Below are 13,931 nucleotides of genomic sequence, written 5' to 3'. Positions count from 1 at the left end.
GAAATGCTAAGTTTCTTGAGGATGGCATGATTAGTGGGAGCATTTAATTCAAGAACATAGTTTCTCCACATGATCATATAGGATCTTAATCTTTCATGTCAAATGATAGATTGGTTATAGTTTACAATACTCCTCAAATACAAACTGGTGTTAAATAACCAATCATTGAGATTCTACAAGTTGTTAAACCGTATTCTAATAGATCAAGCAATTCATGAATTACAGCAAGCTCTTGAATATCTAGTTGAACTATAACTTAGGAAAATATTGGTACAACATTAAGAAGATCTATTATAAATAAAAGATCAATAATTCTTAGTTATTATGTTGTATATCTATAAAAATCTAACTATAATATTAGAGCCGAAAATGATTATGAAACCTTTTCACAGGCTAGTTATAAAGAGTCATATTTGTAACACAATGTTATGAAAGAGAATATGAATTACATGAAGAGCAACGGAGACATTGTCGAGTTATCTAATGGGGCAAAGGCCATTTGTTATAAATGGATCTTTAAGACCAAGAAAATTTTATTAAGTAATACTGAGAGATACAAGACTTATTACATAGGGATTTACTAAAAAAGAATGAATCGATTATACAAAGACATTTTAAAGATTATCTTCGTATTATTTTGGCATTAGTCACTCATTTTGATCTTAAGTTACAACAAATAAATATAAAAATATTTTTTTTTAATGAAGATATAAAGAAGGAGTAGTGTTGGTAAGCATTTTATTTATAAAGTCTCCTATCCCACTAATGATATTTTAAATTTTATGAAATGATTTTTTAAAAAAATTATTAAAAATCTCATCGATCAATATATATATCAGGACGACAGTAAGAGTAAAATATATATTTTTTTATTTTATACGTAGATGAAGGAAAAAAGCAGTTCTAAAGTCAGCTGCTGAAACAAGAGCATAAGCTTGTTCTGTCGTTATTATTTGTTACTACTGTATTAACGATATATATGACTATAGTTTGTGTCTGTCCTTCAATGTAATGATCAAATGCCATTTGATTAATCCACCAATCACAAAGCCAGTAAACAACGTTCTTTCATGCGCATGCAGCACGTACTAGTTTATGCTGCTGCGGAGGATTAACTACGCCACCAACCGGTGCAGGAGTTATCACAGTAGAATAGGTAACAAAGGACCGACTACCTCTTGCCACCACTGACATTGTTCCCATGTCCGTACTACACACGCAGCAGACAGCAATTACCACACCGCAGTGAAACTCTGAGCAGAACTTGGGAGTTGATCACCGAAGAGAAACAGAGGCAATGACAAACAAGTCCAGTCTCAGCGGCAGAAATGTTACCGAGACAGAAAGGCAATGGGGAGATGGGGTCAGGTCTATGTTTATTCACACAGAGCTATCAGTTTCACCAGTACTTGTCTACATAAAGATACAAACCAAGGTACAACCACCTATCTCCCCCGCGAACCACAGAAGAGACACCCAGATCCGATCGATTTGAATAGCTACAAATTGATGACCTTTGATCAGCCACTAGCTGTTAGAGAATAAACACTAATCTTGGTGAAGATTGTATCTTACGGAAGGAAGGGTGGGACACGCCACCACCGCAGACGAGACCACCCTCGTCGGAAAATCTCGGGCAGAGGTCACCGGTGAGTTTGCGTGATTGGAGAACATCTAAGAATCCAATTTTACCCATTCATAGCGGCCAGGGAGCGGTTGATCTTTCACCACATCGAAGTTGTACCTGACAGAAGATGTCCGCAATTTCTGAGTTAATTACATTTAATGAACTCACAGTAATCCTAGCTCATGAAACACCGACAACAACGTACGTGAATCTAAGCAACAACAAAATTTATGACGGGTGCACCTGCCAACACTCTTGCTTTGCTACAAAATACAGCTGAAGTTATAACTATGACAATCCAACCACTAGGAAGCTCCATTAGGTGGCCTCAGCGATGATGGTGTAGACTTTGTCTCGGTACCGAAAGAAAATATTTCAGAAGTTTAAAGAACTGAGGAAACCATACCTTTCTACAAAACTTCTCTGTTGAAGTTGTTCGGGGCCAGCAAAAAGCTCCTCCATTTCAAGGTTCGTTGGTATACTACTGGGAGTTGCTGCCTGCCTCTTGCTTGCGGTCCGCCGAGTCGTTGAACCAGGTGTTCCAACGGTTTCTGAGTCCCTTATCAGATCACAAGGTGTGGGTTCTCTCGCAGTCCTGCAGCCAAAGAACGTGTGTATAAGTTTCATCATTGTAACTTGTCAACAATGTCACAAACCAAGCAAGCATGCATTGAAAGAAATAGGGAAGTCCATGATTCAGCACATTAAAAAGAAAAAAAAAATATTTGCCAAAGTCATGAAGATCAACAAATTCATCTCAACAGGCATAACTAGATAAAGCAACTGATTATTCGTCCGAGTATCCTTTTATGTATTCCACTTTAGATCTCCAAAGGTTAACGAAAGGAGAAAACATTAAGCAGCAAGCTAAGTACTTGTTAGAAATACGGGGATCACCATGGATAGCCCGACATCAACTGTCTGCAAATGGTGGATATGACCCTAAACAAAAGCCCTTTGATCATGGTGGGATGATCGCCGTAACAATTCAAACAAAGACTAGTCACATAGTGCTGCTACATGGTCGTTCACTGCTGGTCTTACAGTCCACTACAGAAAAAAGTGTCAAAAGCATCACCAAGAATGTGCGAGCCATAGACACTATACGCTTCACTATCTGTAGCGGTAGCTCAAAAGATGCCATGCTAGTAACCAAAAAAAGCAGTCAGAGAACCTACCGATATCAAGATATTAAATTTATAGCGACTCCTTGCAAAGTTCAAGCTACCAAATCACAAAAAACAGAAGTAGTCAACCAAACTACTTTGCAACATGGTTTTCACACAGAAACCGCAAATTTTGGCAATCCGATGCTTTTGAAACCAATGATACAAAAACTACATTTAAGAAAACAAACAGGCTCGCAAAGAACGGATCTTTTCAGTAACTATGGTATCCTCGCATGCCATGGTAAATATGTAACTCGGTCTAAAGTGTTAAACCAGGCAGAGACAACCTAGCCGGAGAATGCCACCTCTGATGTAAGGCAGACATCTCCAACTTCTTATACTTGCTTCACCACAAACAGCTAGCATATAAATGGAAAGGAATGACACAAGTTCAGACAGCAGTAGATATGGTAACATCACTTGCAGCAGCCCCTGGAGATTCTAGTGGACTTTAGGCCAATTCAGAGAGACAAGATAGAAACTTGAAATTGCAATTTTAAGTATTTATTACGTTATTTAATTATAATTTTGAAAACAACAATAATATTACAAAGAAACATTAATGCAGTCAGTACTGGTAGCGGACAAGCCAGCCAGAAGAATCGGATGGATAGTGATAGCAGGGAAGGGTAAAACAGGAACATAATAAGAACAGTACGATGCACAAGAAGTTTGTCTTCTGACAGTACCTGAGATTTCAGTAACTCCAAAAACAAACATTATGCTCTTGAGATGAAATGGTGCACCAGTGGATGAGATTTCACAACGGTGAAGTTTCAAAAGAAGGGAGAAAGTGCAAGAAAATCTTTTCAAATCTGCAAGAGGAAAATGCAAAAAAGAAGATAAGGCCAACTTGAAATATGAACTAAGATGGTCCCTCGAAGCAGAATCTTGAACAATTCTTATGGGAAGTTTTAAGAGTAGAGCGGTGAGATCCGACATTCCAGATAAATCTTAGTAGAAAAGGAACCTCTGGAACAGAGAAACCTAAGAGATCAAAACAAAAAAGAAAAATTTTGTTTAAAGAAAGGGAAAAGGTTGAATCTTTTTAGGGCCAAAAGCCCTCTCATCAGCCAAGAGCCGAAAAATCCGGAGAGACGATATACAAATAGCCGAAAGGGCCCAAGATCCCCCGGAATGGGGTAATTAGCACAACCCAAAGCCGAGACCAAAGAACCATCACGGTCATCACGGTGACCCACAAAGGTACCCAAAGCTTACAAGGATAGACGAAAACCCAACCTGGAGGCGTCGAGGTCGAGAACATTCTCCCCAAAGGAACCTTCCGTCTCCGCGGCATCGACCTCCGGCGACACCTCCCGAACAGCCAACGCCGTGGCCTTTGTCTTCGTGAAGCAGCGACTCTTTGTTGGTACGGACCCCACGGAGTCCGAATTCACCGGACTCTCTGCCGCACCGGCCGCCTGGTTCACGAGATTAGGGCTACGGCTAGGGCTAGCGTGAGAATTAGGGTTAGGGTCAGCGTTCGGCCTGTTCCTGGTAGCTGCCCTGGACCTAGAGGAAGAGGGGACGGGGAGGTGCTTCTCGAGACAGCGGCTTCGGAGCTGGAGGTAGCAGGACGCGGTGTCCGGTGACGTCTCCTGGAGGCGCTTGAGTGCCAGTGTTTTGGCCCTGGTGTGAACCCCGAGCGAGGGTTGATGGTGAACGGCCTCCGCGACCGCCGCCTTTCCGTCGATCTTGGCCTTCCTCGCGTACCTCCCCATTCCCGAACCCTGAGATTTCGTCATCAAAATCCGTTCTTTCAGTGGTAATCAAATCTTCAATGGCAGAAAGGTCAAAAAATTAAGATGACAGAAATCGTCAAGGAAGAACGAAGGGGGAAGCCGAGTGGCGGAAGCGAAGGGGAAGAGAAGCAAAGAAAGCCAAGCAGAGGAGGTGGGAAGCGAGAGGACGAGGGAGGAAAACAGCACGCGCGAGGAGGGAGTTGGCAACACCGAAGATTTGGACGGCTTTCTTTCCCCTTTCCTTGTTCCTTTTCTCCGATGGGCAGATGGGAATGATTTGTAGGTGGACACACTTCCCCGTGTGGGATAGCATCTCGAAGTCCAACTCTGCGCGGTGGAAGGGTAGTTTGGGCAATAAACATCGAAAGCAGTTTTTCATAACCTCGTTTTATTATCTGCATTCTTATTATTTTAATATTTTTAATCTACCTAAACTATTCTTTCATATATATATATATATATATATATATATATATATATATATATATATATATATATATATATATATATATATATATATATATATATATATATATATATATATATAGTTTGGATATCATAGGAAGAAACTAAAAAAAAACATATACTTTGATTCATATTTTTCCCATAGAATCGATGAAGCTGGCGAAGAATGAGAGGCAATGAGGTCCGCGACGACATCGATAATGACAGCTTAGAGAGCATTGGTGATGACTTGGAGAGCTACGACATGGGTAGGGTTGTGGGCACTAAGCAACGATAGAGAGAGGAATGGGTGGGGCTATAAGGAAGGGTTATGGGGAAAGAAAAAAATAAAATAAGGGTAAAAAGAAAACTATATGGTTATGAATAGTATATTATTATCTTATTAATTTTAAAAAAATTATAATAATTAAAATATTATGATTAATAAAAAGGGACTCTAAACAGTCACGCTCTTATTTCATTTCTTCCTCTCTTCCTTCTCCATAATCATGAAAATGGATAACAAAAAGGGGCTCTAAATTACATGGACTAGTTCTGTTGGACTAGTTCTGTTTGATTCAATTTAGTCTGTTTAGTTTTGATTCAATTTGATTCACATAGTTTTCTCAGGATAATTTCATTAGATATTCACAAGCATTGAATCAATTACTTTCTTAATTTTAGTATCTTCTCTTATTTCATGATTATTATGATTATTCTTCATCACTGTTATGAATAATTATTATTTTATTCGATATGTGATTCGATTCGATTCACATGTTATTCCTAGCAGTATCTCATATTTCAATTTATATGGTTTTCTCAAGAGAATCTCACTTGGGTTTTTTTTCCTTATATTTTTTTTTTATAGATTTTCTCACTATATCTCCCTAGATTTTTTTGTTTATAATTTTTTTCTTTTGTGTTATTATATGGGTATCGTTGATCGAGGGGTCAACATAACCTGGTTTAGTCCTACGGGTACAAACGCACTTTAGAAGCTCAAACGAATGAGAGGTGCGGTTTGTATACTGAATAAAGTTTAAAGTATTCTCAAGGTGTTTCTAGATATGCAAGAATCTTGTACAATTGATTAGTATTGGGAGACTTCCTTACTTGACCCATTCGACACATAAGTTAATAGAGAAAGTATAAAAGGTTTAAAAGGGCTTAAAAGGGTTTTCAATGATTTTTTTCCTCTCTCTGACTAGTTTCAGGATTCAACTTTCATACTTGATATGTCAATGAATGATTGCTAGCTACCCCGTTCCCCCTCTTTAGCTTCTCATATCATTAGAAGTTCATTTATGTATGCTAGTAAATGTATCTTCCCGTTGACAACATTATGGAAGGACGTCTAGGGGCGCATTGTCTATCCAAGTAGTGATATGTCCAAAATAGATAAGGGATGAGGATTGGTGTTAAGTGCCTCGAGAGTTGGGTCATGTCATTTAAGAATTAATGATCTCTATGATTAATCATGTGAATCTTTTCGAAATCATAGTTAAGGATGATCGATGTCTAGAGACTAGTGATCGGGGGAGGGGGGGGGGAGATCGAGAGGTCTGGTGATGTGATTGAGAGAAAATTAAGAGATTGGGTCCGATTACTATATTCCAATGATCATCTTATGCGACTTCTCACATGATGGGACAATGTGCATTCCAGTGTCGATTCTAAGTGGCAGTCCATTACTTGTAAATCAAAAGTGTAACACCATTGTTTTCTCTATCACTTTGATTTTTTTTTCTTTGAATAATTTGTCTTAGGATTTTCTCTCTATGAGATTTCAGTATCCTCAAATTTGTTCGCAATCGTTTCTCCTTGATTTTCTCTCTACTAATTTTTTAATTTTCTCTCTTTTGTTTCTCTTTCTAAAAGTTATCCTTCTAAACGAAATATGATCTCTTTTGTTTGTCTACAGCTCTCTTATTGTAAGTTTCTCTTTATCTATCTTTTTAATATGTAACTTAACCTCGATGACCAGACACACTCTGATATAGTATTGAAATATCTTTCAAAAAGATGATAAACATTAAATTAAAAATTTATATCAATATAATTTACAATAACATTATTGAGCTTTTTTTTTTTTTTACTCTATCTCATCTCTCCTTTCAATTGTGTATATAAAGTACTATATGAAACTTTATTTACAGAGGGATAAAAACTTAAGAATTTAATTTAACTATTATAAAAATTCATATCTTGGCAAAGACTCCTAAGCCAAAATATTGTCTAATCATTTGATCTAATATTACGACAATATCAACATGGAAGCCTAACTTCCTTTCTTTCGTTTGCATCAGTTATCTCTCTATCGTTGTTTTTAACTATAAAACGGGACGCCGCAAAATACATTATTCTTTGTCAATCATTCACTTCATGGATCATTTCCTTACATTCTCTTTCCTCCCTTCGTCTCCCTCTATCGGATATAACTAACATAATAGCTTGGTGCTCATGAAAAATTCAAACTTGAGAATTTGTATTCGACTAAGTTCGATCTATTTGAAATAATGTTTATGTTAGTCGAACTCTGGCCAATCAAAAAACATCACATATTTGAATCGACTTACTTATTCCTTGGAATTCATAGATGGGTAGGTACTACTCATACACCTTGAGCGTAATGGTACCACCTACCACACGTGAGCACCATCACCCTCAGTGACATCTGGTGATCCCAATTAACTCTCTCTCGTGCGGGAATGTGCACTCGCTCCTTCATATGATCTCCATGCTCCTTATTTATTACTGTATGATGACCCACCCCTTCCTCCCTCCTCCTCCTACTCGATCATGATATAATAATATATGGTCCTTCGTACTTCCATTTTGTTTTGCTTTTTCTGTGCCTACAACCCATCTCACTCGTGCATGTTTGTGTGTGCATGAATCAACGTAGCTCGCTCGAATGAAACATTCCAAAGGAAAGGCGACGAGTTAACACATTCTCTAATCCATGGCAGAAACTGCAGTCATCATCTCTTTATCGCCTTCTGCTGTTGCATGCATGCAGTCGGTGTTTACGTACGAGGGAATAGCAGTGGAGCGTGCTGCTGCAACCCATGGTCACGCTACACGCTGCTCCACTTTCTTGCAGTTGGCATGCAGCAACAGCAGGTCAAACCTGGAACAGCACTCCGGCAGTCATTGGATTCTTGAGAAAGCCAGGCCGCAAAGGCGGTCGAGGTAAAGAAGACGACACGAGCTCCGGACGCGGTAAAAGAAGAGCCAAAAGAGGGGGTGAAAGGCTGCAAAGGTAAGTGGCCAGAAGCACCATCCGAGGGTACGGCCTGCCCGTGGGGATTATTTCAATCATATCTTGTGGCCTTTTCTGTGGTTGGATTCAATGTTGTTGGTGGATTCCCCCATGCACGTAGATCTCGTGACGCATAAACAATTCCCGATCGACGTGAACCCACCAAGAATGCCTCCTGCCCACCTCTATGTATGTGGCTTTCTGTCAGTGAGAACGGTCAAGGAAGAAGACGCGTCTCTCCACGGCACGAACCGGAGCTCGAGTCGCCTGTGAGCTTTTAAGGAGTGGGGACTGAGCTCACCGGGTCCTTCCGCATAGGCTTAGGTCATTTATTCTTCTTCATGCTTCCCACTTAGGTCCCCACGCCATCCATGGCAGGCCACGAATCTATATATCTTATTACGGCATGTCGAATGGGTGGGTAATAACCTTCTTTTTGTTTGTTTACTTGACAGCATTCACCGATGGGAATACGAGCATTGAGGACGCTTCTGACAGTTCGTTTCTGGATCACGAGATCAGCCAGTGTTTGACACTCGAGGGACTCGCAATGTTGCAGCTAAATTGATTGGGTGAAAGCCCGCCACCAACGGAATGTCAAAGAGAACGGTAATTGGCTGATATCTGACTCGATCGCCTTACTGTCTTCTACAAACCCTGAAATCCACTTCTCTCCTGTCTCACAGCTTTTGTTTCTGCCTCCTCCTCCTCCTCCTCCTCCTCCTCCTCCTCCCCTTTCTTCTCGCTTGACCAATCCCTCATCCTCCTCTCCCTTCTCTCGAATCCCAATGTAAAAAAACTCTTCTAAAAACCACGATTACCCAGAGAGGAAGCACAGCTTTCCGATTCTTTCGATTTTACCACATTAAGATCGTATTCATCGAACGCGTACAAGAATCGTCTATGCATTTGTATCATGGACGGTCTTCTTGTCGGATTCTGCTTGCATAGGACTAAGGAATACATGTAAGACAATGCTTTTGCTTCTTAATTCCTCTTTCTGAACTTTCAATTAAAATATATTTAAGATTCAATCAAACGATATTTTAGTATCCATGGCAAATTTTCAGCTTCCATGGAAAATTTCCAACTTGGGAGAGGAAAAAAAATATATTACGATAAAACTTTGTTTGAAATGAGGACCAAAATCATTTTTCTGAGTTAACCATGTAACAAGTCTCTTTTGCATTTATTTTCTCTAAAAGTATTTTGTGGCGAAAGCAAAAGAAGATTCCAATGAATTCATAAGATGCAGCTGCCATTAGCGTAGATCTAAACATTGAGTTAGGCGACATCGAATATGATTTAGTAGTAGCATCATACGATACTTGACCAGTGCTAAAAAGAATTACTCGTGGATAGGTCCTTGATGAGGATATTAACCCGTTTGATTTGCTATGGACTTGACCCGTGCTAAAAAGAATTACTCGTGGATAGGTCCTTGATGAGGATATTAACTTGTTTGATTTGCTATGGACTTGACTCGTGCTAAAAAGAATTACTCGTGGATAGGTCCTCGATGAGGATATTAATCCGTTTGATTTGCTATGGACTTGACCCGTGCTACAAGAGTTGATGTCACCCGAGATGTTGAGGGCTCTTTGTGATGCTAAATTCAAATCATCTATCTTCTTTGTATGAAAATTGATGTATACCTTAATCAATATTTGAATATTTGAGATAAATTAAAAAAGAATGTTGAGCATTGATATATCTATCTATCTTTTATAATTGATGCACATTTTATGATGATATTTTGAGTGACTTATCAAGCTTCCGATGAAAACGAATATTCCAGACCCGAGCTATACGAAGCCCTCAAATTGTAGAGATTGGTTTCGATCAACAAACTAACCAACATATCAATGATATTATTAATGAAATAATGAGAGAAAATATGAGACCAGACGGATTTTAAGATCTTTAAATGTATGAGCAAGCAAGGACTTCAATTCTGGACACCTATTTATAATGCTTGACATTTTTTGTCTGCATTCGGCCACAATTGACAACCGACATGTCCGATTGACTGTCTCCTAACAGTGTCTGGCCATTGGTATGCTGGGCATTCATGTCCGTGTAGGGTTTGATCCACAGTTTTGGTTGGATAAAGCATCAGTGCATGCCTCCTTAGCTGCGGTTCCACTGTTTTGTTTGCCCTGCTATCTTTTGTTGTGTTTCCCCTCTCATCACGCATCTCCTCGAGTACAAGTCAACGACTGATGCATGCGTGTTGCATGTCCGGCCGAATGCTATGAGGAAGTCATGGAGAGCATATGTGCATGGATATCTTCCTACGATGGATATATGTATTCATACGTAAACACCAAAATACACAAACCTGAACATGGGCTTTCGTACTGAGACATGGGCTTGGATTGGGCCTCAAACTTTCGGGCTCCCAAAGCCTCGCTATCTGTGGCCCGAAAGGTTCTTTGTAAAAATCGATGACAGAAACCCACCATGTACTCTCGCGGGCAACAAATCGATGAGCGTACCACCTGGATGTCCGTCGCATTCCACCAGCCACATCAATGTTGCGTACCGATCTGCAGTGCAGCGCATCGAGCCGGGTCGAGGCGGGGCGCGTCGTATACGCCGATGACCGACGAGTGAAGCCGAAGAGACATGACGAACACAGACCTGCGGGGACAGCGCGGTTCGGGAAACCAAAAAGGGCAAAAAGATAATGACGCGTGCATTTAATCCATTTATTAGATTGTACTCATCAGCCCCAGCAGCAACTATTGTGACTCGAGCTATGAAGGCCCATATCAACTTACCGTCCTTGCAATCCAAGCCATGTCGACGCTATCCGACTATAGCCGAGTGAGTTAATGAAACAATAATGTATGCGACAATCGAGATCACAATGAGAAAAGAACAACTAGAAGTGAAAGATGCCACTCAACATACAGTTGGGAAAGAATGGAGGGAGGGAGCAAGAGTGATAGAAATAATAGAAGATAAGAACAATAATTAAAGAAGTTTTATTGTAGAAATGAAATAGCTTTAGCTTAAATACATTAAGCTGTCCCTCTCCTATTTATACAGGAGAAAAGATTTTCCTTAACAGAATAGAGGATTTCCCTCAATAAAATAAAGAGATTTCCTCGTATAGTTGGGGAAATCTTATCTTCTATCATGGCCCCGCAAGATGGTGCTATCAAGGATAAGGATACCAATCTTGGATCGATGCAAATAATAATGGTTTACGAGCCTGCTGTTGTTGCTGTTGCTGTTGTTGCGGAATGTTGCTGTTGCTGTTGTTGCGGAAGCTGCAACGATGCTACAATAGAGAAGAAGACTATAGCAAAGGAGGAAAGGTGGAGCAGTGCTGGTGAGCAAATTTATCTCACCGATAACCTAACGATGGAAAAGCAATAGTAGAAAGCCTTTCTTTTACCGTCAGAGGTGGAGAAACAACAGATGAGTTAACAACGAGAAGAGAGCTTGCTCTAGGCAAATGACTCTGATACCATGATAGAAATAATAGAAGATAAGAACAAATAAAGCTTTATTGAATAGTTGAAGATGCTTCAATACATTAACATGTTCCCTCTCCTATTTATACAAATTAGGAGGAAGGATTTCCTCACAAAAAAATCTTATCTTCCAACGGCGCTGCTTACGCCTCCTTGACCCACCCAAACTTCTCCATGAAAGGGTTGACTAGGGTCTGTGGAGGGTAGGCTCGGATGCAGTCCTCCCACGCTCCGCCATCGTTCAGATCACGCAGCACCTCCCACAGGCAGCTGTTGCACTTGAACCCCGCCCCGAAGCTCAGCATCAACACCCTGTCCTTCCTCCTCAGCCTCTTCTTGGCCTCCATGTACCCCAGCACATACCACAAGCTGCTGGCCGACGTGTTCCCCCACCGGTGCAGCGTCATCCTTGCCGGCTCCACGTCGTACTTGGTCAGCCCCAAGGCCCTTCCCACGGCATCGATCACCGCCGCGCCGCCGGTGTGGAGACAGAAGTGGTCCACGCCCGACTTGAAGTTCACCATCGCGGCCGTCGCTGCGTCTGTCTTCGCCTCCTTCGACCTCCAGAGCCAGTGCCGGAACCCCCGGAGGACGTACAGCGCAAGCTCTCCCACCGGTAGCACCTTGGGCGCCAGCCTCTGGAGGTTCTCGGCGAAGGCCCGCACCGCCGCCTTGGGGAGGCTCTTGCTCAGGTGAAAACCGACGCGGCCCTCGTCGTCCTCCTTCTGGATGGCGCAGCTGTAGGCGTCGTCGTTGGCACCGATGTGCGCCCGGACCAGGCATTTCAGGCTCATCTTAGCTCGGTGCTTCAACGACGGATCGTTCGTGAGCATGAAGGAGCAGCCTCCGGAGCGGAAGAGGCAGTTGCCCAGCATCATGGACTTGTCCGTGCCGTAGTACCAGTTGGGGGCAATGGACTCGGACGTGACGACGACAGCGAGCGTCCTCTTCCGGGTCTTGAAGATGTTGTTGACAAGGTCGATGGCGATGGGGCTGGCGCTGCACCCCATCCCGGCCAGGCTGAAGTTCTTGACGTCCTCCCTCATTCTGTACCGGTTGACGATCCTCGACGTCAGGGAAGGGGAGGGGGCGAACATGGACACGTTGACCACCAGCACGTCGACGTCAATGGGAGAGATACTGGTCCGGAGGAAGAGCTCGTCTAGCGTGCGATACATGCAGTCGTCGACCTCGTCGACGCAGTCGTCGACCTCGTCGACGCAGTCGTCGTGGGTGGGACACTCCTCCCTGCCCTCGATGATGCTCCGGGGGCCGTACGTGTCCTCGCTGATGCCGGAGTTGACGACGACCTTGAGGAGGAACTTGTAGTCAGGCACGCTCAGTCTCTTGTTCCTCACGATGATGTCGCTGCAGAGCTCGCTGGAGAGCTTGCGATCGTCGGAAGGCTTGTAGCAGACGAAGTCGAGGAGGTAGCAGCTCCGGTTCCTCCGACGGTCGAACCCCTTCCACAGAATGGACAGCAAAGAACAGAGAAGAAGGATAGTGGAGATCGTCCACAAGAGATCCATGGCACAATGCCAAGGAAATAAATAATCTACCTTCTTCTCGGTGCTGTTTCCACTGGAAGAGGAGGGATCGGGGGAGAGTTATACGTAGTGAATGGCTTCGGAGGGTTGAGCGGCTATAAATGCACTACCATCATCTGCTGCTTCCCAACCAAGTCCTTTTTTAGATTGACTGTTACATTGAGGTCTGTCACGGGCATGTGAGAGAAGGAACTCGAAGGATCAGAGAGAGAGAGATGAGGGTCATGGAAGGTGATCATAGTGGGTCATTGCAAGGAAGAATTCCCTCTCTGCTATCAACCCCACCACATTTCAAAGGTTATGTGTAATCATTACTAAATTCCTTTGTACGCAATAGGAAATAATAATGACGAGTAGTTCGGATTACGTTTATGGAGGACAACCATATCCTGGTAGGACACTGCTCAGAAGTTGGCAGGAGCCCCACCGGACCATTGATCAGCAATAGAGGAGAGAAGAAGAGGAGCTTCGACAAGTAATGTTTTAGGGATGGCAACTAACACTGCTCGGAGAAGAAGGAGCGCTGTTCCTACTTATATATCTCATGCCAAAGCCATCGTCTCGAGTCTCTAAATCCTCAACTTATTGCAATTATTATTGGCGAGGCTAATCAAAATATCGTTGATCATCATTGATAGCGCAAATATTC

The 13,931-nt window shown here is 42.1% G+C and overlaps 2 protein-coding genes across 5 annotated transcripts; both read right to left on the bottom strand.

The window, feature by feature from the left end:
- Positions 1-1,254: 1,254 nt before the first annotated feature.
- LOC135677400 (cyclin-dependent kinase inhibitor 4-like) lies at positions 1,255-5,144 on the bottom strand. Of its 4 annotated transcripts, XM_065189696.1 has the most exons (5): positions 5,129-5,144; positions 4,752-4,854; positions 4,039-4,529; positions 2,034-2,222; positions 1,255-1,744 (listed from the first exon to the last, which is right to left on the bottom strand). In XM_065189696.1, exons 3-5 carry the CDS (start codon positions 4,518-4,520, stop codon positions 1,675-1,677), a joined length of 741 nt encoding a protein of 246 aa, XP_065045768.1. In that variant the 5' UTR covers positions 4,521-4,529; positions 4,752-4,854; positions 5,129-5,144; the 3' UTR covers positions 1,255-1,674. The 4 variants fall into 4 exon arrangements, 3 of the variants coding, with proteins under 3 accessions (XP_065045768.1, XP_065045769.1, XP_065045767.1); XM_065189697.1 differs by lacking the exon at positions 5,129-5,144 and having other exon boundaries at positions 4,728-4,840; XR_010514682.1 differs by lacking the exon at positions 5,129-5,144 and having other exon boundaries at positions 1,360-1,499; positions 1,576-1,744; positions 4,039-4,854.
- A 6,734-nt stretch (positions 5,145-11,878) lies between these two features.
- LOC135677596 (3-ketoacyl-CoA synthase 3-like) lies at positions 11,879-13,264 on the bottom strand. Its single transcript, XM_065189957.1, has one exon. The coding sequence runs from the start codon at positions 13,262-13,264 to the stop codon at positions 11,879-11,881; it is 1,386 nt and encodes a 461-aa protein (XP_065046029.1).
- Between the last annotated feature and the right edge of the window lie 667 nt (positions 13,265-13,931).

This window comes from Musa acuminata, chromosome BXJ1-6 (assembly GCF_036884655.1).
Source record: "Musa acuminata AAA Group cultivar baxijiao chromosome BXJ1-6, Cavendish_Baxijiao_AAA, whole genome shotgun sequence".
In the NCBI taxonomy this organism is placed as follows: domain Eukaryota; kingdom Viridiplantae; phylum Streptophyta; class Magnoliopsida; order Zingiberales; family Musaceae; genus Musa; species Musa acuminata.
This window is presented reverse-complemented; position numbering and strand designations above follow the sequence as displayed.

What these genes read in the sequence shown, in the direction of transcription:
- LOC135677400 (XM_065189695.1), bottom strand. Translation starts at nt 4,544, where the DNA reads ATGACGAAATCTCAGGGTTCGGGAATGGGGAGGTACGCGAGGAAGGCC. An exon ending in CTCGACCTCGACGCCTCCAG is followed by an intron (nt 2,223 to 4,038) that starts GTTGGGTTTTCG and finishes CTTTGGCTGCAG; the next exon opens with GACTGCGAGAGAACCCACAC. An exon ending in CAGAGAAGTTTTGTAGAAAG is followed by an intron (nt 1,745 to 2,033) that starts GTATGGTTTCCT and finishes ATCTTCTGTCAG; the next exon opens with GTACAACTTCGATGTGGTGA.
- LOC135677596 (XM_065189957.1), bottom strand. Translation starts at nt 13,264, where the DNA reads ATGGATCTCTTGTGGACGATCTCCACTATCCTTCTTCTCTGTTCTTTG.